Source organism: Diaporthe batatas (assembly GCF_019321695.1).
Source record: "Diaporthe batatas strain CRI 302-4 chromosome Unknown Contig00003, whole genome shotgun sequence".
Taxonomy (NCBI): Eukaryota; Fungi; Ascomycota; class Sordariomycetes; order Diaporthales; family Diaporthaceae; genus Diaporthe; species Diaporthe batatas.
In genome coordinates, this window is record NW_025408550.1 from 4,620,796 (window position 1) to 4,642,944 (window position 22,149).

The 22,149-nt window shown below is 57.5% G+C and overlaps 8 protein-coding genes across 8 annotated transcripts; 3 read left to right on the plus strand and 5 right to left on the minus strand.

Annotated features, from left to right (window-relative positions):
• Positions 1 to 321: 321 nt before the first annotated feature.
• On the minus strand, positions 322 to 5,406 carry KVR01_002163 (sulfite reductase (NADPH) subunit beta; the record flags this gene model as incomplete). Its single annotated transcript, XM_044791211.1, has 4 exons — positions 322 to 351; positions 412 to 4,785; positions 4,866 to 5,014; positions 5,250 to 5,406. The coding sequence occupies 4 exons, from the start codon at positions 5,404 to 5,406 to the stop codon at positions 322 to 324; spliced, it is 4,710 nt and encodes a 1,569-aa protein (XP_044647178.1).
• A 2,217-nt stretch (positions 5,407 to 7,623) lies between these two features.
• On the minus strand, positions 7,624 to 8,389 carry KVR01_003656 (uncharacterized protein; the record flags this gene model as incomplete). The annotated part of the gene is made up of 2 exons (XM_044792783.1): positions 7,624 to 8,268; positions 8,345 to 8,389. 2 exons carry the CDS (start codon positions 8,387 to 8,389, stop codon positions 7,624 to 7,626), a joined length of 690 nt encoding a protein of 229 aa, XP_044648671.1.
• Positions 8,390 to 9,071: 682 nt separating this feature from the next.
• On the plus strand, positions 9,072 to 9,978 carry KVR01_002181 (ribose-5-phosphate isomerase RKI1; the record flags this gene model as incomplete). The annotated part of the gene is made up of 2 exons (XM_044790147.1): positions 9,072 to 9,495; positions 9,563 to 9,978. The coding sequence occupies 2 exons, from the start codon at positions 9,072 to 9,074 to the stop codon at positions 9,976 to 9,978; spliced, it is 840 nt and encodes a 279-aa protein (XP_044647196.1).
• A 450-nt stretch (positions 9,979 to 10,428) lies between these two features.
• On the minus strand, positions 10,429 to 11,394 carry KVR01_003218 (Rab family GTPase YPT6; the record flags this gene model as incomplete). Its single annotated transcript, XM_044783018.1, has 6 exons — positions 10,429 to 10,484; positions 10,548 to 10,826; positions 10,894 to 11,023; positions 11,084 to 11,172; positions 11,247 to 11,272; positions 11,348 to 11,394. 6 exons carry the CDS (start codon positions 11,392 to 11,394, stop codon positions 10,429 to 10,431), a joined length of 627 nt encoding a protein of 208 aa, XP_044648233.1.
• Positions 11,395 to 12,035: 641 nt separating this feature from the next.
• Positions 12,036 to 17,851, minus strand: KVR01_002831 (uncharacterized protein). Its single transcript, XM_044783582.1, has 3 exons — positions 17,356 to 17,851; positions 15,245 to 16,908; positions 12,036 to 15,177 (listed from the first exon to the last, which is right to left on the minus strand). The coding sequence occupies exons 1-3, from the start codon at positions 17,508 to 17,510 to the stop codon at positions 14,015 to 14,017; spliced, it is 2,982 nt and encodes a 993-aa protein (XP_044647846.1). The 5' UTR covers positions 17,511 to 17,851; the 3' UTR covers positions 12,036 to 14,014.
• Positions 12,203 to 13,525, plus strand: KVR01_002770 (uncharacterized protein; the record flags this gene model as incomplete). Its single annotated transcript, XM_044792757.1, has 1 exon — positions 12,203 to 13,525. The coding sequence occupies one exon, from the start codon at positions 12,203 to 12,205 to the stop codon at positions 13,523 to 13,525; it is 1,323 nt and encodes a 440-aa protein (XP_044647785.1).
• Positions 17,852 to 18,743: 892 nt separating the features above from the next.
• KVR01_002919 (uncharacterized protein) lies at positions 18,744 to 21,055 on the minus strand (the record flags this gene model as incomplete). Its single annotated transcript, XM_044781852.1, has 4 exons — positions 18,744 to 19,361; positions 19,731 to 19,924; positions 20,153 to 20,430; positions 20,877 to 21,055. The coding sequence occupies 4 exons, from the start codon at positions 21,053 to 21,055 to the stop codon at positions 18,744 to 18,746; spliced, it is 1,269 nt and encodes a 422-aa protein (XP_044647934.1).
• A 98-nt stretch (positions 21,056 to 21,153) lies between these two features.
• Positions 21,154 to 21,710, plus strand: KVR01_002750 (uncharacterized protein; the record flags this gene model as incomplete). Its single annotated transcript, XM_044789090.1, has 2 exons — positions 21,154 to 21,156; positions 21,249 to 21,710. 2 exons carry the CDS (start codon positions 21,154 to 21,156, stop codon positions 21,708 to 21,710), a joined length of 465 nt encoding a protein of 154 aa, XP_044647765.1.
• Between the last annotated feature and the right edge of the window lie 439 nt (positions 21,711 to 22,149).

The following is a 22,149-nucleotide window of genomic DNA, read 5'->3' on the forward strand; positions in this document are numbered from 1 at the left end:
AGACCTTGCATCTACCTAGGTACTGAAGTAGATAGTGGACCAGGCCGACAAAGCCGATCCGAGTCGTGCGAGTAGAACATGTCGCAAAGGTAGACGATATCTCTTAAAACGCGTTTATACTTTTAATGTCGCACTATGTACACTCGACTATTATCGAAATCCATTACGCCTAGCATGCTATTTGTGGATAAATTTCCGGGGAATCGATTTCCATCTTTGATTTTGTTTTGCCCAAATGCAAGTTTAGGATTTTGCCCGCCGGACCTATTTGTAACCTTTCCGCCAAGTCCGTAAAGAGAGAGTGTGTTCCGTGCCTCCAATCTACTCGTCATCCTCTTCCAGCTCGGCAACCTGGTGTAAAGTCAGTCATGCTCTATGGTGTCGATTAGAGGATGGGTGTAAGTTACTCACATCATCGTGGAAGTTCTTGCCATCCGTCGTCGCCTTGATCACACCCTTGCGAATGCAGAAGTCGCCGAATCTCTCACCTTCCTCCCTCTCGAGAGCATACTCCTTCAGAAGGGGCTTCATGATGGCCAAGATCTCATCCTCCTTGATGCTTGACCGATACAGCTTGTTCAGACGCTGGCCATGGTAACCGCCACCCAGGTACATGTTGTACGCGCCATAGGCCTTGCCGACGAAAGCGACCTCAGCCAACCAGGGTCGTGCGCAACCATTGGGGCAACCCGTCATTCTCATGACAATAGAGTCCTGTCGCAGGCCGTTCTCCTCGAGCGTGCTCTCTAGCTTGGAGATAAGCACGGGCAGATACCGTTCCGACTCGGCCATGGCCAGGCCACAGGTCGGGAACGCCACACAGGCGGACGACGAAAGACGCAACCCAGAGAACTTGACGTTGTCGAGCTTGTACTTCTTCATGAGGGCCTTCATGGAATCCAGGTCCTCGTCGGCAACGTTAGACAGAATCAGATGCTGGTTGCCGGTCAAACGGAACTCGCCCTTGTGCAACTTGGCAATCTCGCGGAGGCCGGTCTTCATCTGGAAGTCGGCCGTATCCTCGATTCGTCCGTTCTCGATGAAGAAGGTGAAGTGGTTCAACCCCGTCTCATCCTTCTGCCATCCGAATGTGTCGACGTTGGACTCGAACTTGAATGGCCTGGCGGGTGCAAACTTCTTGCCCCACAGCTCCTCAACCTTGCTCCTGAACACATCGACGCCCATGTCGTCAATGGTGTACTTGAGACGCGCGTGCTTGCGGTTCGTGCGGTCTCCGTGGTCACGTTGCACCAGCATGACCTTCTCGCAGGCGATGTGCACATCCGCGCGTGTAACAAAGCCCAGCATACGTCCTGTTTGCGGGTACGTCTTCTTGTTATTGTGCGTGGCACCCATACCACCGCCGGCCATCAGGTTGAAGCCAAGTAGGTGGCCGTCGTCACCCTTGATAGCAACGAGACCAATGTCATGTGCGTAGACATCAGTGTCATTGTGTGGTGGGACGGCAATGGTGATCTTGAACTTCCGGGGCAGGTATGTGGGCCCGTACAGGGGCTCGAAATCCTGCACCGCATCACCCGCAACCTGCGTCTTCTTGTCATCGTCGTCTGTCAGCCAGATCTCGTGATAGGCGGATGTAGAAGGCAAAAGGTGATCACTAATGCGCTTCGAGCACTCATGGACTTCCTTGTGATACTTTGACTGGGTAGGAAGCGAGCTGCACATCACGTTTCTGTTTACATCACCGCAAGCGGCAATCGTCGTCATGAGAGCCCGGTTGATAGCCTGCATCGCTGGTTTGAGCTTCCCCTTCACAACACCGTGGAATTGGAACGTTTGTCGTGTGGTCAGCTTCATGGTCTCGTTTCCGAGTGTGTTGGCGATGTCGTCCATCTGGACCCACTGCTGCGGCGTGGAGACACCACCTGGCAAGCGACAGCGGATCATGAAAGAGTAAGCAGGCTCCAAGCCTTGGGCTTTCCTTTCGTCTCGGATGTCCCTGTCGTCCTGCATGTAGGTACCATGGAACTTGGTGAGTTGCTGGTCAGCCGCAGAAATGGCAGCGGTTGTGGGGTCGTTCAAGCCCTCGACAATGGTGCCTCGGAGATAGTTGGAAGCCAGCTTGATGTCTTCGTTGGTGAGTGGAGGTGGTTCCTCGGGGAGGCCATCGACATTCGCAACGCCCAAAGCCTGCCAGATAAGTGGCTCCCAGTCATTGTATCCAGTCTGGTACCCGTCAGGATCCTGGTCATCGCCAAGACCGATCTCAGCCAAGCGCTTTGCACCAAAGTCAGACAGCTTCCTGTCTAGGTCCTTTCCAGGCTTGTTGTAATAGATCTTGTCCTCTTTCCTCGGCCAGTAGTGGCTATCACCAAGGGCGAAGACAGAGTAGTTAACAGTGGCCAGGTCCAGCTCGGTGCTGTCCTTGATACCCTGCCAGAAGGCATGGCCGTTCTGTGGGAACTCTCCTTGACCGGCGGTCGAGGTGATGAAGACAATGTTGTCCTCCGTGGGTAGGTCTTCCACTGGATAGTCCTCCATTGCCATGACAGTAGTCTTGAGGCCACGTGCCTTACCTCGGTTCCCAAGTCGCTTAGCGAGAGACTGAGCGTTACCACCGTCTGAGGCGAAAAGAATTGTCAGAGGCGCACCCTGCAGGCCCTCGAGAAGCTTATTATATGCATCCTTGGCATTTCGCTTCTGCTGAGCACGAATCTCGGTACCAAAGTCCTCCGAGAGCACAGGCGCAAACTTGGGCTCCTTAGCCATGAGCTGGGTGAGGTGGTTATCACGGTCCAAGAAGTCCTTTAGCTCCTTCTTGATTCGCTCAGAATCCAGGGAGAAGTTCGGTTCACCCTTGAGCTCGTTCTTCGGGTTCCAACGGTACAGAGGCCAGTAACCAATATCGACGGCCTGTTTCGTCTCCTGAAGCACGGTGAGGGACGAGTCATGCTCGTCGTTGTATGGCAGATATGCCAGAACGATAGATGGCCCATCAAACTTGTCGGCCTCATCCATGGCCTGCAAGACCTGGGTGTAGGAACTGTAGACCGCTGTCGACGCAACGTACGCGTTGCCGAAGTTCATGGCGTACAAGCCAATATCCTTCTTCCTCCGGGCGGCGTCGGTGGCGACTCGCTCGGAGTACGGTGTCGAGTCGATGATGAGCATGTTCACATTCTCGCCAGACGCCAGAACATGGTGCACGCCAGAGTTTCCGAGGTCGTACGACCACGCGTCAGATCCAACAAGCCAGAGAGACTCCCTGCGGAAGAAGCCCTTGTTGGTGAGAAGCTTGCGGGAGAGGGTTGAGTTGTCGGTCTCTAGAGCAGAAACAGCGTCCTCTGCGAACTGGTCTACCTTGGAAGGGTCCTCGACATGTGCAGCCCACTGAGCCAGTGAGCGCTTCGGGGTTTCCGTCAGGAACGTGCCCGAGACTGCGGACTCCTTGACGTCTGCGATAAAGTTTGACCTCTTCTCCTTGCGTGCCAACAAAGAGCCGAATCCATACTCTGGGCTGGCAGATATTGTGGCCGACACTCCGGCATTGTCAGACTTGAGAGAGTTCGCAAGGAATACCCTGGAGCCAAAGAGCTGGTCCAAGATCTTGGTGTAGGCGGTCTCAAGCTTGGGCGTCTCCAGCTCGTAAGGTGAGTTTCCCTCCGGAGCGCGCGCTGAGCCAACGTCCAGGTTCTGAATAGGCTTCTCCGCGATCAGGTTTTGGTAGATTCCGCGCAGGGCCTGTTGGACTGTCTCGTGGTTGATATAGCCTAGGTGGTAGCCAACAATGGTGTCGACGCCTCCCATGCCACTCCTCAGAGAGGTCAGCACGTCGATGAGGATTGGGCCCCATTTGGTCGTCTTCTTGGAGATCTGTTCCAACACGGCAACCTTCTTGACAGACTTGGGCAGGATGTCGATCAGCTTGACTCCAAGCCAAGGCCTATACAGCCGGGGCGTGATGATGGCACAATTTGCGAAACCCTCTGACGGGGGCGCTCTGTCGATCGTATCGCCAAACAAGCCAGCATCCAGGCCGAAAATAAACAGGCAAGTCTCAGCAGTAGGGGACCCAGAGTACTCGAAGACATGGTACTCACGGCCGAGTAGTTTCTTGATTTGGGCCCAAATGAGAGTGACATAGTTGTAGATGTGCTCTGAGGTGACTGCTGGGGGCTGAGCCTCGACGGTGGTTGCCGAAGATACACTTGGTGGGCTGCTGGTCACGCTCTGCTGGCTCGACTTCTCTGATGTGACAGAAGAGATCTTGCCCTCCAACTCGGGCACGGCGAGGCCGTTGGGAGGGGGCGACCTGGGAGAGCTGGCCTCCTGGCCGAGGTCAATGAGGTCTTCGGCCAGGGCGACCCTTCCGTCGTCGGCATATATGCCGGCTCCCGGAATGGTGGAGTTCTGGATCCGCCGCACATAGTCCTGGTTCAGGATCTCACGCAGCACGCTCCGTGTCTCGAAATCGATTGGCTTGTCGTTCTGAGAGGTCGCGGGGCTGAAGAAGTGGACCACACCCTTGCCTGACCGGATGGCGAGGGCGTGGGCGGTCAGAGCCATATCCTGCGCCTCCTGAAGCGACTCGGACTGGAGGAATGACCATCCTGTATTCCTTATCGAGGTGATGGCGGAGTAATCTGGGAATTGGTCTGGGTGGAGAGCCACGTGGATGACGACGGGGTAGCTGGCAAGCTTGTATAAGTGGCCAACCGAGGCGAGGAGGATCCTAGAGCTTGTGGTGACGGAGACCAAGAGGCCGTTCCGTGCCGGCTCGAAGACCGACAGCAAAGGGTCAGCGTTGTGCCTTATGGAGATAACCTGTGGTCATGTCAGTCTGGCAGTCTTGGCTTGGTGGGAGGCGCGGATGTCTCCGAGACCGGAAGGTGGGTGAGACGAACCTCGGGCACACTGTCGACGTTCTTTGCAACCAGGCTCTTGTCTCTCCTGCCATGGTATCTCTTGAGGTGGACCGAGAACTCGGAGTCGACAGCCAGAGACGGCTGTACGCTGACAATTACATCACTGGCCTGATATGCGATTCGCGAGACTGGGGGCAGAGCAGGGTGTTAGCAAGTCTGGGAATCTGCGTCGCACATGATGGTATGCATATATCCGGGCCCCAAACAGGCCAAAACAGCACACAGCCGACACAGCCGTCACCAACTGGGGCGGCTGGGTGTTGTTGGGCAGCGCTCGCCGGGTGTGGCGCGGCGCATGATGTGCTGGGCTGGGTTGGACTGGACGGGCAGGGTGTACAAGAGGTCGCGAGTAGCAAAACATACCGGCCTCTGCAGGCGTCCGACAGCCAGTGGAAACCGGGGTCATGGCCACTTCCTGCTGCATCTTCCTCTGCTGCAGGGGCGACAGGCTGTTGTTCTTGCCGCGGGAGAGGGAGGTGGAGGTGTCGAGCTTGGGAAGCCGGTTGAAGAGGAAGGACATGGCGAAGAGAAGGGCCCGATCAGAGACCGAGCGAGGACGGCGAGGCGGTCTTTATCCAGAGGCTGTCGCCGGAGCGAGGATACAGAAACGGGGCGTGGGTAAAAAAATGTGGATATCTCCCAGTGCGAGTGTTTTTTTTTCCGGGCAGACCAGAGCGAGAGGAGTGAGTGGCCAGTCGTGCAGTCATCACAACATGACGGCACTGGCAGCAGCACGAAGAAGCCGATATTGCCCCGCCAGGATAGCGCAGAGGGACCACTCGGGACTGCTGTGGACCATTGGGGGGACAGGAAAAAAAAAGATTCGAGATTCGAGATTCGCCATTCAAGCCTTTCGGTCGCCGCTCAGAGGCCGGTGTGCTCAGCTTCGTACGAATTGCGTGATCGCCGCTAACATGCTGCGGACTAGCTGACTGGCTGGAACGAGCTGTCTTGGTCCAAAGGGCCCTCTTTGCCTGTGCCAGGTCTGCTTGGTCTGCCTCTCTGGCCGCCCTGGGGCGAGCCGGGCAATGATTCAGCAACCGGCCGACCAAACTGTCGAAACAAACCATCCGGCCAGGAGGGGCAGGGGCCGCACCGGCGTCCCAGCTCCAGAATCTGGGGAGCAGACCCTGTCCGATGGCGCTGTGCCCAATCACCAGCCGGGCATTAACACGGTAAAACGGGCCTCGAGTGCCTCTGGCAGGGCCCTGCATCGCCCTGCAGGGGTGCCCCCCACCGACTCCCGCACGTACCGACGGCCAAGGCAAGGGTGTCGGTAGCTTTATCCGTTCAGTTAGCCGCTCCTGCGTGCCAGTCAACTAACTGCCCAGCGTCCTGGGCCAGCAGGTGGTGCGGCTGCAACAGGCGAGCCACAATGGGAGGGTGGGTGACCTTCCCACCTTCCCACCTTCCCACCTTCCCATCTTCCCACCAGCCCACCTTCCCACCAGCCCACCTTGCATCGGGAATTGACCTCGCCTCGCATTCCTCCAGCAAGTCCCAGCAGTCCCAGCAGTACGGAGTACAAGCTGCACGCACTCTGCAGCAGGCAAGGTCTTGGGTTTTGCTTTCTTGTTGACTTGTCCCCTTCCCACTGCGACCCCCCGGTCCTGGTCCGGGGCGACGGGGTCAGGCGACCAGTTGAGGAGCATTTCATACACAGTATGCACGTCCCCCGCTATGGTATCCCACAGACAACCTCTTGGCTGCGGGCCTGCCGCCAAGGCCCATGAGCAGGCCACAGAAACATGTGGTCAAACCTTCCCTTGTCCTCCCACATGCCCTCCCGTCACCACACAGGATAGTACCAAGAGTACCAAGTCCTTCGAGATCTTTCTGGAGCTCAAGATCCTCCCTTCCTCGTGCCCAGCCTTGTCTTGGGGTGTTGCCAACCCTCCGCCCACCTCGCCACGTCTCTTGTCGAGGGCCACAAGATGCTCGGGCGTCGTCAGGGTGATTGACCCTTTCAGGCGCAGAGCTCTGTTATGAAACCCAGAGGGGAGAGGGGGGTAGTCAGAGTTTACAAGCCAGCGTGGTTCTCAGATACTTCACTCCTGAGGCAGACCGTGCCATACTATAAGAGACGGTTTCATGCGCGCACAGCGGACTTCTGAACAAGCTTCCTGGCTTCTCGACATTCGGGAAGCTGTTTTGGCCGGGCCTGGTGCCAGCCAAAGCTTCTCGCACACCCTGTTGCACCCATTGGACGGCCACTTCGCGCCACGCGCGTGTATTTATGGGGAGCGCTGTATCAGTGCAACAGCCCAGCCTCTCGTGCCCGGCTTGTTGGATCCGATCCAAGCCTGGGCAGACTCGGCGCATTCTAGACCACGCCGTCGGGACGCACATACATCTCCAAGCTGCCCTTCCGCGCACATGCTTGGTGGCTCGCGGAAGAGCTAGAACCTAGAGGTGCCTAGAGTATGCAGCCTGCCACCTGGTCTCGCATCTCGGGGCGCTGCACATCAGTTGACACAAGCTTGGTACCTACTTAATTAAGTAGGTAGCCATGGAGGATGATGCGCTGGCCACCACAGGGCCTGACTGGCCAGCCAAGGCTGGCCATCATGCTCGAGCAAAACCCTTGTCCCATTACCCATTACCCATTGCCTATGGTGTTGTAGTATGTGCTACGAATGATGCAACATGAAGCAGAAACGCCAACCAATGCCCTCGTCCAATGCAAAACACCTCGCCAGTAAACAACGCCCGCAGATGCTTTCAAGCCCGGCACTGTCTACTCGCCGTCGCTCTCTTCAGCAACCAGGGGCGCCTGCTGCTCCGGCGCCCACTCCTGGTCGTCCTTGGCCCCAATCCAGTAGTCCTGGCCGACAAACAACATCGCACGCCCCAGCTTTCCCTGCCAGCCATCGCTGCCGGGCGACCCGGGGGTGAAGGGCAGCAGCGCGAGGCCCTTGCCATCAGACAGCTCCTCCGCGTGCCTCTGCAGGACCTGCCTCGTGAAGCTCATGACCGTGAACATCAGGTACACCCTGAAGAGTGAGAGCCCGACAATGAGCACCATGCTGGCGGCCGTATCGGTGGCCTGCTCCGCGGGGTCGCCTTGGGGGTTGCCGCCGGAACTGAGGTACCACTGCACCGCGAAAGTCGCCGTGTACGCGGTGTTGACGGCCGTGTCGACAATGTAGAGCCAGGCGAGCGACAGGTTCTGGAACGGCGACTGCCTCCGGATGTGAGGGATAAGGAACGCGAGGGTGCCGAGCACGACGACCGAGTACAGGTACATGGAGAGCTGGACCGCGTTGAGGGAGTAGCCGGTCACTATGGCGAGCAGCCCGTACAGGCCCGTCACCTTGTTGATGAGGAGGGCTAACGAAATCATCTCGGTGCCGGTCTGGAGGGACATGAGGCCCAGGAAGGTCTGCGTGCGGTGGCTAGGTGGTTAGCAGGCCGGGTGGGCGGCGGGAGCACGGGGTGGCGACGACGACGGTGCATACCTTTGGCTTGGGCAGCGACAGCCGCCGGCCTCTCGAGGTTGCCATAATGCCTAGTATCGCGAGCTTCTCTGAAGCAGAGGTTGGGGATCTCGGCCGGAGAACTGATCCTGGACGCAAGGACTTGGTGGTCTCTGGCCGGGTTTTGGTGGCCGTCAATGCAAAAGGTAAAAGGTGGCAGATCAGGGTCCGATGTTGTGTAACAGGAAACAGTCCGGATCAAATTGGCCTGGGGCTGGCTGTCTTGGGCGACCACGGCAGCGACGGATGCACCGGACCCTGCAGCGCTGCAGCGTCAGTCCCGGTCCGAGCCACCCACACCCATCTTCCCCCTTGTGGCGCTAGGCCTGGGCAGCTGGGCAGTTACCACAGTACGGAGTATGAGGACATGACCCGCAAGACGTGCCGAGTAGGTCACTGTTCTGTGATGACTCAGCCACCGGGCCCCGGCCGACGGCGAGTCTCATCGTGAGCAAGGCCGCGGGGCCCTGACGAGACAGCCGCCCAGACGGACCTCGCTCGACCTGCTCACGAGACTCGCAAGCCCGTGCTATTGATGCGTCTGCGAGTCGTAAGCCCGTCTGCCAGGTTTATTGCCGCGTTTCCCGCGACACCTGCAGCGGCTCATATAAGCCGCAGACACTACACTGCCGGCCCAGCCTCCCGGACTGTTCATCAGCAAGCGGGTCAGCCACTCCAGAGTCGCAACCAGACCGCAGCCCCCAGGACCATGGCCACCACCACGTCAACGTCGGCCCTCAGCGCCTCCAAGCAGGCCAGCCTGGTCGAGTCGTCCAAGCGCGCCGCGGCGTACGAGGCCGTCAAGGAGCACATCGACCCGACGTACACTCACGTCGGCATCGGCTCCGGCAGCACCGTCGTCTACGTCGTCGAGGCAATCGCCGCCCTGGGCCCCGCCGTCACCTCCCGCATGTCCTTCTTCCCCACCGGGGAGCAGTCCCGCGAGCTCATCCGCGGCGCCGGCCTGAACCTGCAGTACGTCCAGGACCTGCCGGAGGGCAAGCAGCTCGACGTCTGCTTCGACGGCGCCGACGAGGTCGACGAGGACCTCAACCTCATCAAGGGCGGCGGCGCCTGCCTGTTGCAGGAGAAGCTCATCGTCATCAAGGCCAAGAAGTTTGTCTGTGTCGCTGGTGAGTGGGCCAGCCTCGAACCTCCCTCTTGTTGATTCGATGCGGAGCTGACACGACGCCTACGTAGACTTCAGGAAAATGTCGGCCCGGCTGGGGACAAGCTGGAAGAAGGGCATCCCCATTGAGGTCGTCTACCAGGCCACAGGGCACGTGCTGTCAGAGCTCAAGAAGCTGGGCGCAGTCAACCCTGTGCTCCGCTCCGGGCTGCCGGGCAAGGCAGGCTCGATAGTCACTGACAACGGCAACTCGCTTATCGATGCGCCCTTCCCGCCGCTTGCCCTGGCCAAGGACCTCAAGGGTCAGGATGGCGAGAACGGCGTCTGGACCGTTGACGGCCTCGCCGAAAAGCTCATCAAGATCGTAGGTGTGGTTGAGATTGGTCTGTTTGCCGGTGCGAACGGCTTCCAGGTCGAGAGCGGCGCGCAGAAGCCCGTCGCGGCCTACTTTGGAATGGCAGATGGCACAGTGCAGTCTCGGAAGTGAAAGGGGACAGCCGCCCTTGAATGAGAACGCCCATGAGTATTAACGCCGATACACCGCTGGGTTAAATCCCTCCTAAAGCGGGAGTCATCCCGGATGAGAGAATGGCAAGGGCTCAACAGCCGGCTCAAGCGCAAAGCAGCGCAGCATAAAAGTCGCACATCAAATACCAATCTCGCCACCCACAGCCGAGACTTATAGACAAAAAGCTTGTCCGAAGATGAATTAGAATAATATACTAAAAGGTCTTATCGGTCGGGAAAATCATGGGTCGTCATTCATGACCCATTAATCGTTGTTTATTATACAATCGCTCATGCTGGTAGCCCGTGGCCAACGATAATAGGGGCCTGGCTCACTGCTGCTTTCTACAAGATACAGCGCCGGACGCCTCCTCCCGGCACGGTGCCTAGGCCGCTGGTTTTTATAGGTCTCTGAAGTTGCCTTGCTCGTTCAGCAGGCGCAGCCCTCCTGGCTGGTCGGCGAGTTGTTGGTCTTGACGTCAATCACTACCAGAGATGTCAGCACGTCGCAGCTCTCTGTCGCAACATGTAGCCAGGGCCCAAACTTACTCTGGTTGGTGGCCTGCGCGGCGGCGTCGCTACCCTCCATGCCTGGCAGGGCCTGGGCTATCCTCTTGAACAGCGTCTTCACGTTGTGGCCCAGCTTGGCGCTCGTCTCGACGAACATGAGGTTATTCTTCTTGGCTTCCTCCTCACCTTGTTGTGTGGTGACTTCCCGCTTGTCGTTAAGATCAGTCTTGTTGCCGACAAGGACAATGATCACGTCGTTCCCTCGCTCGGCCCGGACGTCATCAATCCACTTCCTCGTGTTCTGGAACGATTTTGCGTCTGTTTTCCTGGCTATCAGCTAGTGATCCCACCCGGTCATTCGCAATGGGTCCTGGTGCCGGCTCACTTGAGATATCGTAGACCACGACGGCGACACTCGAGTCTCGGATGTAGGAGGGAATCAAGGACCTGAATCTCTCCTGGCCAGCCGTGTCCCAGAGCTGCAGCCTTACTGTCCTGTCTTCGAGGTACATCGTCTGGGGTACGTCAGCCTCCGTCACGTCGTGTCTCGCGTCTGCGGATCAGGCTGCAATCACCTTGGAGAGGAAATCGATGCCGATTGTGGCTTGGTACATGTTGTCGAACGAGTCGTACATGAACCGGGTGATGAGGGATGTCTTGCCCACTGTGAGGAGGAGAGATTACAGGGTTAGCATGCGCTTCGCGTGACTTTGGGGATCCTGACGGGGCTTGACGTACCACTCTGTTCGCCCAAGAAGACCAACCTGCAGACGAGTGAATGATCAGCCTCAATTGGCCCAAGGACGGTATAAACCAGTCAAGGGGCAGGAGGGACATACTTGAACTTCTTGAGGGGGTTGTTGTAGGAAGCTCCTGCTTGCGCCATCTTGTTGGGTTTTCCCGCGGGGTCGGCTGGTTGTGCAAGTATCGGGGGCGCGATGGCGTCAGTTGGGTGGCACAGGAGGTAGTCAAGACAATATCTGAGAAGCCGTCTACGCAGTTGGTTGGGCAGGCGGGTATGGATCCGGTATGCCTCGCCGCTTGGAGGTTGGCTTGTATGTGCCGATGAAGATGGAGCAGAATGAATGGAGGGTTGGGTGGTCGGTCGTCTTTGTTCTGGTGCCTGGGCAGCCCGGGCTCTCGGCGGTTCAAATCTTATTCAGAGCTCTTGACAGCTTGCCTTGGCCAAATGCGGGACGCCGGCGGAGGGAAACAAACGGTGTAGAAACGGGGTCCCCTCTCTCTCAACGACCAGTTGTACAATAGATACGGACAAGTGCGCAGTCTATCTTTCTCCACGACATCTGGATCCCCTTTCACCGCGTTGGCCAGCGTCTCGGCGCCCGCGCTGTGGGGCACTACGGCAGCCAGTGATTGGTGACGAAATGCCCGCCGTCATGCAGCTCTGCAGGGCTCTCTGCAAGTCTTGGGCCTGGCCCCAGTCAGCTAGTGGGATGCTTATCGATAGCCTTCCCCATTCTGATTTTTTCAAGTCCCCTACTAGAGCGGCTGGAGAGAGAGAGAAATGGGTCCAGGGTGTCCCTCCTCTCAGCCCGCCAGCCCAGCAATCAATTTGTTCCTCTGGCCTACAACTCAGCACTGTTGCATCAACCGCCCCAGTCCAGATCTCGCCCTCTCACACCTGCACAGGACAAAACCAGCCCCGGCCTGCCCTCCAACGTCCAACTACAAAGATGGCTGTCCTTAGGGGTCGCACGGGAAACCCTGATGCGCCTCAACAGCACACGCAACCCTCGAGAAAGGGCAAGAAGGCATGGAGGAAGAACGTCGACGTGACCGAGGTGAAGAAGGGTCTCGAGGATCTGAACGACGAGATCATCCAAGGTGGTGTTATCGCAGAGAAGGACTCGGCCGACCTCTTCGTCCTCGACACCGGCGGTGATGCCAACAACACCAAGAGGGTTCCCAAGGTCAAGGGCCTCAAGGCCGACGAGATCATCGCCGCGCGGTCCGCAGTCCCGGCCGTACCCAGCAAGAAGAGACCTGCCGATAAGACCACCGATGGAATATTACCTGTCAAGCGCCAGCGCACAAACTACGTCACTCACAAGGAGCTGACCCGCATCAAGAAGGTGGCCGATGGGCACCACGAATCGGCAGTAGACGTGGTAGACGCCGCCTACGACCCTTGGGCCATGGACACGGCCGCTGCCGCGGGCCCTGCTGCCAAGCAGGAGAAGAACGAGTGGATTCCAGAACCGACAAGGGCCAAGCCCCCCTCGACGCTGGCGAAGAAGCCCATATCACTCTCCGCGAGCGGCAAGAACGTGCCCGCCGTGGCCAAGCCGACCGGCGGGTTCAGCTACAACCCCGTCGTCACGGACTACGTCGAACGGCTAGAGCGTGAAGGCGAGAAGGCTGTCGAGGCCGAGCGCAAGCGTCTGGATGAGATCGAGGCAGACCGCCGGCGACAGGAAGCCGCAGCCCGGTCCGCAGCCGAGGCCGAGGCGGCGGAGGCGCGCGCAGAGCTCTCAGAGTGGGATGAAGACTCTGCCTGGGAGGGCATTGAGAGCGACGCCGAGGGTGTGATCACGAAGCGTCCAAAGCGCAAGACCCCAGCCCAGCGCAATAAGGCCAAGAGAAGAAAGCTGGAAGAAGGGCTCAGGAAGCACCAGGCGGCGGCGAAGAGGAAGGAGGAGCAGGCCAAGCACATAAAGGAGATCGCCGAGGCTGTCGAGGAGAAGCAGCGGCAGCTGGCCCTGTCCAAGATCGAGATGAGCGAGGACGAAAGCGAGGGCGATGACATCGAGCTCCGGAGGAGACAGCTGGGCAAGCTGAAGCTGCCCGAGAAGGACCTCGAGCTGGTGCTTCCGGACGAGCTGCAGGATTCGCTCAGACTGCTGAAACCCGAGGGCAACCTGCTCAAGGATCGGTACCGGAGCCTGTTAGTCAGAGGGCGTCTGGAGGCGAGGAGAAAGATTCCGTACCGGAAGCAGGCCAAAGTCAAGTTTACCGAGAAGTGGGGACACAAGGATTTCGACATCTCCAGGCTTTAGGTGCTGCATACAATACACAACCATCTTACTTTCCACTGTATTGTCTCTGACACCACTCGTCAGTTGAAAAAGGTTGACAAGATCACAGACAATTCAGGCTGATTATTATAATGATGCATTGTTTTTATCTAACCTTGAGACAAAACATTTCTTCGTCCCTCCTCTATGTGATTATAGTGGAGCATCAACACTTCGTATAATGTACATAACCTCCTACGGGTATTCCCTATTCCCAGCCCCTATTCCCAGCCACAAGCCCTGGTTGACCATCATGTTCCATCCGACCCATGCCAGAGTCACCGTTCATCCAGTCATCTCTTTCCCTTGGTCAACCGTCGTGATCCAAATGCCTCATGAGGGAAACGCCAACCTGCTTGCGGTACAAAAATAACAACAAGAAACCCATTCAAAGGAACTCCTTTCCAGTAGACATGAATATGAGAGAAACACACTTCGACCACGTGTGGTCAGGTATCCTTTTTGCTGTTTTCACCTCCTCACGCTGCTCCCAACGCTGCTCAGCTTGTCTGAGATCTTGCTGCCCACACCGCCCAGCCACTTCGGAACCTTGAGGCTCATCTTGACGCGGCCCTCCACGATGGTGTTGACGAGGTTGATGAACGCAAATGTGCCGGAGCCAAGAGCACGGAAGGCCGCCAGCGCGGCGACACTCCACAGGAGGAACGCGAGGTACCAGTTCTCGCCGACCTGCTTCTGACCATAGGCCTCGCTGACCGCCATGGCGAGCACGGCGTTGGCGATCATCCACGAGCTGACCATGTACGTCCGAACCGATTTGTAGTAGTCCTCCTGCATCTGCGATTCGCTGGTGGGGGCCTCGGGCACCTCGATGCGGTCGCGCAGGTTCCGCAGCGCCTCATCGTACCCGGAGTCAATGTCCAGCTGCTCTGAGGGCATCTCCAGCTCGACCGTTGAGCCTTTGCCAATGGCGCCTCCAAGGTCTGTCTTCATGACGTTGTCTCCCTTGGTCCCCCATGTCACGTCGTGGGTGTTGCAGAATGCATACACCTGCAGAGTGCAGATGTACGATGGTAGCAGGACGAAGTATTGCACGAAAGAAGTGAACATGTGCCATGGCTCGAGGTAGATAAAAGACATGACGAAGTACAGGCCGATCGTTGACAGAACCGAGAGGATCATGTTGGTCATGATGGTACTATGCATGTCAAACCCGCTGCCCTGCGTGATCTGATACACGACGATGTAAATGGAGGCGAACAGTGTATAGACCATGATGATGCTGAAGATGATGACGGAGGCCAGATACAGTTTCTTGGCTCCCTGGGGCCGGTTGCCGAGCGACAGGATGAACTGAGCAGCGATGAGGAGGACGCAGGCGTAGCGCAGGATGGCGAAAATGTACTTTCCGAGGTTGTGCGGGAATGGGTCGACCTTCTCGTCGCCGATACCGCCCGCGACGAAGTAGAATGTTAAGTAGAAGTTGGCGAGTGAGAAGTATGTGAAGAGGAGCTGGATGAACTGATAAAACGACTCGATGAGCAGTAGTGCCTTGCGCGGAACGGTGTGGTCTGTCGCAAGAAGCTGCTTGAAATGGATAAGGGAGTACACGGCTGCGAAGAAAGCGCCGTTCAACCATCTTCGGCGCTGGGAGATGAACTCCGGTAACGAGTCTAGGAGGATGTCAGTGTGTGCTGTGTCATCAGACAGGGATTGAGTATGGGTATCTGATAGACTTACCAGGCACGTCAGTCTCGCCCGTACAGTTCTTGACGTATTTCAAGACCCATCTCTCTCCGCGTTTGGCCACCAATTCCCAGCACAAAATACGATCTTCAGCCAAATACATGTTGGCAGTGAAAACATCGGCGTGCTGGCCGTGCAAGACTTCGCCCTTGAAATATTGGCTCAGAGGCCCGTGGCCAGTCTCATCGTTCTGGAGCGCATGGTACCGATACGCGCTCAAGGCGCCGGGCAACACTGTAATGTAGCCAAAAACACTCTCCAAAGGCTTGTCCAAGATATTGGACATCTTGTACTCAAAGTTCTGCGACGCGACGAGTGGATTCAAGAGATTAACCCCGTACTTGCCTTTCATTGCCTTAATCTCTCCACAAGCCCCAGCAACGTTGGAGTCGGTATCGAAGGCCTTCCAGAGGTGGTACAGCGAGTTGCTACCAGGCTTTGTTCCGACATCGAGGAGGATGCAGACGTTGGGGTTCAGTGCTTTACCAAAAGCGTTGAAGCACCAACGATGCGAGTTCAGCTTCTTTGCGTTCTTCTCCTTGAGGCAGAAGATCATCTGGCACGGGACAATGCCCTTCTCTGCGCCCTTGAACTTCAGGTCAGAGTCGAGGGAGACCTGAGTTGTGTATTCGTACACGTGTGCTTGCACGGCCTTTTGGTTGACGAAGTTCTTGGCGATTCCGTGCTGATAAACGCCCATGGCGGCCAAGGCGTCCAGTGTTCTTGGGTGGATCTTCTCACGGCCATCCGAGACGATGGCCACGACAATCTTTTGCCAACCATTCTCTCCCCACGTCCTCGACTTGCTGCGACTACAGAAGTGAGCGATGTTCTTCATGACGGCGTGCATCGTCCTCGTGAACCCAATCTCATCCTCGTTGTACATGGTCACGCAGATGAACAGTTCCGTCTCACGGAGGGTTCTTCCAATGTTTTGGCGCAGCTTGTAACCTCTCGATAGGAAGTCGTCAGGGTCGCAGGTCACGGCCGTGTATCGCATATGCGTGAACTCGATCTCGTCCCGGCGGGGCAAGAAACTGTACAGGATAGTTGGGATTTTGCATTCCAACACCAGTTCGCCATTGATGAGCTGGACCTCCTTCTTGGTCATTTGGGGGTCGCGCACTCCTCGTCGCTCCTGTCGGCCCTGTGGTGCGGGCCCATAGTGGTCAACCTTCTCATCGAAAGGGGTCTCTAGCTCGTCGCTCAAGGTGTCCTGGCGAGACAAGTAGGACTCGCGTCTCATGTTGTGATCAGAGGACTCAGGGCCGAAGACGTCGTCGCCATCATGTTCCAATGGGATAGAGACCGTGGCGTCGTCGGCAAAAGCTGAAGTTCGGGCACTTCCGCCGGAGAAGAGTGGTGCTGGGGGCAGAGGCCGTCTGGGGCTTCCACCATACCTTGAGGACGGGGTACCTGGCCGTGGGCTGCCGTTCAGATCCGCCGGCTCGTATTGGGCAGGAGCTGGAGGCATCCTCTCATAGTCAGATGTGCGTGAGGGGCTCCATGCCCGTGGTGGTGGTGAGTCCTCGTCGAAAGGTCGGAAGGGGATATAGGTTGAGTCTGGCGGCGGCATGCTGGGCGGGTCGAGGATGGAGTCGCGATGAGAATGCGTGGAAAAGACTGATGGCTGGTATGATTGACGAGCGTGGTGGCTACTAGATTCATATTCTGGTGAGCTTCTGGTGTCTGCTGTTGGTGAAGGTTGAGGGGTAGTAGAGGGCTCGCTGTGGGACTGCCTCAGCGACTTCCTTCGAGGGGAGAGCCCCTGCGGGATGGCCGGCAACATCGACGCAATCTGGGCCTGCGTGACATGTGCTGGTTTGTTCTTTTTCTGAAGCTTGACGGTAGAGGCTCTTGACAGTAGCTTGCCCTGGTCTGGTCTGCTTGCCACGGGGTCATGCCGCGGTGGTGTTTCCGCGCCTGATGTCGCGGCCGCGAAGTGGACCGTTGAGGCAAGCTGCTTCCTGGACGGGCTTGCGCCTTCCTCCTGCCTCTGAAGCGACGAAACGTGCACTGGAGTCGAAGTTGCGGGCGAAGCAGCCGCAACCTTGACAGCTGGCAAACACAAAGGAGATGGGCGAAGAATAACTGGTGATACGTACGGACGGCCCTCTGACATTGGCTCCTCCATAGATGTGAGGAGTCTCACAGCGGCAGCAGTGCTTCCTTGGCCGAGGGGGACGTCGTCCTGGTCATCGTCGCCGTAGAGACGTCGACCGTAGTCGGGAGGGTGTGAGGGTGAACCTGAACGGTCCATCCTGGCTCTGATAAGTCAAGAAGGCTCTCAAGAATGACCTGACTTGACCGGCGCAAGGTGAATTGAGCACAGAACGAGTGGCTTGAGTGAGAGTAGGCAATAGAGGATGCAGGAATGAGAGTTTTCGAGCTTCGACCCCAGCCACCTGAATGGCGAAACGCAATGCAAATGCGGTGCGATGGGTGAGGAGGAAGCGATTGTGGTAGTGTGCCCAGGCAACCAGGGAATGCTTGGATCCCGCCCTGGTAGTAATGGAGGAGGTTGGCAGTGCAGGTCCCCAATTGGGCTCTCATTGGGAAGAGGCAGGGAAGCAGGCAGTGTCAGGCACGATAACAACATTCGAGTATGCAGGCCTGGCCGGGCCTTGTTGATGCCCGCAGAGGATGTAAGTGGTATCCACAGCAACCGGGCGGGCGCTTTTGGAGGCTGGGGGTGGAGGGGGGCTGGGAGCGCACGTCATAAGCCCACCCTGGCTGCACCTGCTCCAATCGACGGCCCACGCTGCAGGAAAACAGTGGGCTCGCAGCAATCGATAACCCTATACGATGGGCCTGCAGGCATGACACTGACTTCTGCTCCTCGAAAATAGAAAAGCGATGGCTGGGAACGCAGGCAGGAGCCCGATCCAGAAGACGCGATCCCACACGGCCGAGACAAACAATCGCAGCAAGACCCGTACGCGCCTGGGTGCCCGCCCACCTCGATGCACAACACCAGCAGCACTTGCTGGTGGCGGAGATTTCCGTTGATAGATAGACTAGTGTACTGTTAGTCAGGGGACGACAGGAGCAATGTACCCCTCGTCGCCTTGAGACAGTCCAGTACTGTAGTCTACTGTGTGTACTACATACCTCTATAGTAATCTGTATACCCATCTTTTCAGTCGGTCCCCCACCCGGTGTCCACGGTCGACAGGGTGCAGGGATCGAGAGAGCCAGTCCCGAGAGAAGCAGCAGGAAGTGAGAAGGCGCCAAACCCACCTGCGTCTGTATTGCTGTGCAGAGACTGTGTAATTCGGACCAGTCCGCTCGATTTTACCCTCGAGAATCACCTCAGTATTTGTCGACCATATCCAGATCGCGGCATCTATGCGAGCTGCCGGCTCAGCAAAGGCTCCAAAAATATCATGCAGCAACTCTCCAAGGCCGACAATTGAGCGAGACAAGTCCCACTGAGATTCGGTCTACACTGCCAGTGCCCCGTCGTACCTGCAGGGTGGGACTGGACTGATGCTTAAATTCTCCCGACGTTCCAAATCTCGCTCCACCTCCTCGCATCTGTCCTCAGTGGGCCGTCCAGCCGTCCAAATCTCGCCGGCTGCTGAGAGTTGGCCTCGGGCAGACACAGCCACTCCCGCACCGTGTCGGGAACCTCCTCCTTGACGTGGCTGATACAGATGAGAGCTTGCCGGTCCGACAGGCCGAGAACCTTCAAACTGCCGGATTTCGCTTGCTCACTGTCGACCACGAGCTGCCCCTTGGCAGGCGCATACGTCTTTGCCTCTCCGTGGGCAAGGAATAGCATGCACTTGTCTCGTACACCCTCGTCCATTCCGCTGAAGGCCTCATCGAGGACGACAATGTCTGGGTTCTTGATCATCGATCGAATGAACAGCAAAACGCGCTGAGCGCTGAATGATATCTCGCCAAAGACGTAGTCGTTAGCCCACGAGACGTCAGCTGTCTGGCTGGCCACGGTCTTTTTATATGCTGGGTTCAGTTCGGGCTCAAACCACCGCAAGCTCGCATCGACTTTTGCGCTGGCTGCATCATCGAGCTTCGCCTTCATCAGAAAGGTGTCGGCCCAGGCATTTGCTACGACTTGTCGAATCGTCAGTCGTCTCGGGATATGCTGGTGGACCTCTGGGCTGGAATGGCCTATCTGTCGTTGTATGTCCCAGAAGGTCAAAGGCAGCTGCCCGGACCCGGGCTCCGGTAGGCGACCGCGACCGAACAACTTTATCGGCAACGAGTACGTCTGCGGGTGGTCTGAACAAAGCAGGGACACAATCGTCGTCTTTCCAGAGCCGTTGGGACCGAAGACACCCCATCTCTCACCTCGCCGAACCGTCCAGGACAGTCCCTTGATAGATTCACCATTCTCTTCCACTGCCCAGTTGCCGAGAACGATTTTGTCTCCGTATTTCACCTGGCAGCTTTCCATCTCGACCACCGGCTCCCCAAGTTGTTTCGAGGTCTCCTCTCGCATTGGCCGGGGTACTATTGCGCTGGCAAAGGCCTCGCCTTCTTCACCCAGGCCAGAACCCGTGATGCCATTCTCGGTCAGCGTGTGGCCCATATCTCGGAGAGCCTTCACCGGCATCTTCTCATCCTCAACCAGGCCGCCCTTCCGCACACCTCGGATGTACTTGCGCAGGCCCTCGATCACGGTTTCCTTGTCGCCCATCGCACCAACTTGGCAATCACTCCTTAGATATACCAGATGCGTAACCCAGTCCGGTAGAGGGTCCTGCGGCCTCGCGCTCAGAACAAGCCTTGGTGAAGCCTTTGTAGCCATTGACTTCAATAAAGGATTCAACGATGCTACCGTAGGCGGGTCGAGCCCCATCAGCGGCTCATCAAGCAAAAGAACCTCGGGACTGGTGAGTAGTGCCCTGGCGATGCGCGCCCTTCTGCCCTGGCCGTTGGATAGGAATGCCACAGGGAGATCCAAAAGCGGCTGTAGCTTCAGATCCCTCGTAATCCTCTCCAGAAGTTCCGGGCTGATGGCATCCTCGTCATCGGGGAGTGAAAATGGGTTGAGATCGGTATTTCCTATGAGATAGTCCTTGAGCGAGAAGTCTGTGATCTCCCGGCGTGATTCATACCGCGCGGATAGGTATGCAGAAGTAGCTGGGCCTAGCCCTCCGCCAGATTTATCAGTATCGAACCCGACGTATTGAATAGCCTTGCTGGCGGCTCTTAGACGAGGAGGAACCACATCTGTGGCCAGGTAAGGAAATGACCGTGCTGTTGCGGGAATACTCAGGTGCTGGCCTCTCAATATCTGTAGAAATGTAGTCTTCCCAGATAATGATGGACCTAAGACTGCCCAGTGGTGATGTGAGCCTGGATCAGAGGGTAGCTCAAAGGACAATTCTGAGAATAAGGGCGGGTTTGGGTGCGCCACATGAGCATTTGGGTGATGGCGATAGAATGTGCCATTGGCTATTCGCACAATGGGAGGCCGCACCGGTATAGGTCTCATTATGTGAACTGAAGGTGCCTGGATTGCAATTGAGCCATGCAACGGGAGGTATTGACAATTACACCTGAGCCTGCCTTGCAACTATGTGTCCTAGGCGTGAATACTTACTTAGTATGCAGACGGCATTACAAGTAACGGGGATACTTCCCGCGCTGGTACGTACCTTGCCTGCCTGGCTGGCTTAAGTGTCTTGGCCCGTGCACCCCATTACGCGAAGCTGCTCGGCAGCCTGCCCAGCACTGAGCTCCATCAATGGCCGGCAACCCTGAGAAGCGGCCCAGCTTCCCAGCTTCAACTTCCACGACCACGCAGACGACATCGTAACAGAGCCTCTCCATCTTCTCAAACGGAGCATAGACATTGCTGTTCTCCCACCCCACAACCAACTCAGCCTCGCCATTCCTGATCCCCGACAAACCACCACACACCCTCCAAGATGGTAAGCTCAGGCCAGCGGACCAGCCCGCCGGCCAGGCGGCGGCACAGCTCCATCCCACGCACGCTTTGCTGACAAGACGCAACGCCCAACAGTCGATGCGCATCGTCCCCGCCGACGAGCACTCGTCAACCTTCAGCCACATCCGCCCCAGCGAGCACGGCGCGCCCTCGGCGCCAGGGCTGCACGACACGCTCCGCGCGGGCGTGGGCCCGGACCCCTTCACATCCGCCCGGGACTCGACGGCCCCGGCGTCCACGCACCCGCTCGAGTCGCGCCTGAAGCGGTGGGAGTCCACGCAGGAGGCCCTGCGCATGGAGATGCTGCGCAAGACGTACGGCGTCGCCGAGCCCATCCGCCGCGGCATGGAGCTCAAGATTACCCAGCAGGGCGAGTGGCGGCCGATGGCGCTGGGCGGCGGTGGCTCCGCGGGCGTGCACGAGGACATACTGCGCGGCAAGGACACATCCATCACCTGGGAGGACGTGTACACGGGCGAGGAGCAGAGGGCCGCTGTTGGCGTGCACGAGGAGATGGAGAAGAAGCTGAAGATGTGAGCGGGCGCCACGACTGGTGACAGGCGTTGATGTTGAACGACCGGCATACGAGACGGGAGAGGCTCTGTGCAGATACCGGCGAATAGAAACCGCCTAGGCAGGTCTATACATTTACGGTTAGGGCAGGTTGCCGTACCCTCTTCCTATCTGATCAAAGCGAGCGAGGGTGGACAGTCACACGTTTCTAATGACTGATTTCTATCCAAAGCTATGGACAATGTTTGCCTCGCTCATCTTTTGTGTGTTCATGTGGGAGTGCAGTGATGACGACTGCTAAACCTGTGGAAACAGCCGCTGCGATAACAAAAACCAAAACATTACCCGATGTATTGCGCCAACGATTCCCTCCCATCCGAATCCTCTTGATTAGAAAAGACATGAAATAGTCCGAATGCCGTGGCGAACAGATCTGTTTCAACGGTATGATGCCCCATGGGTA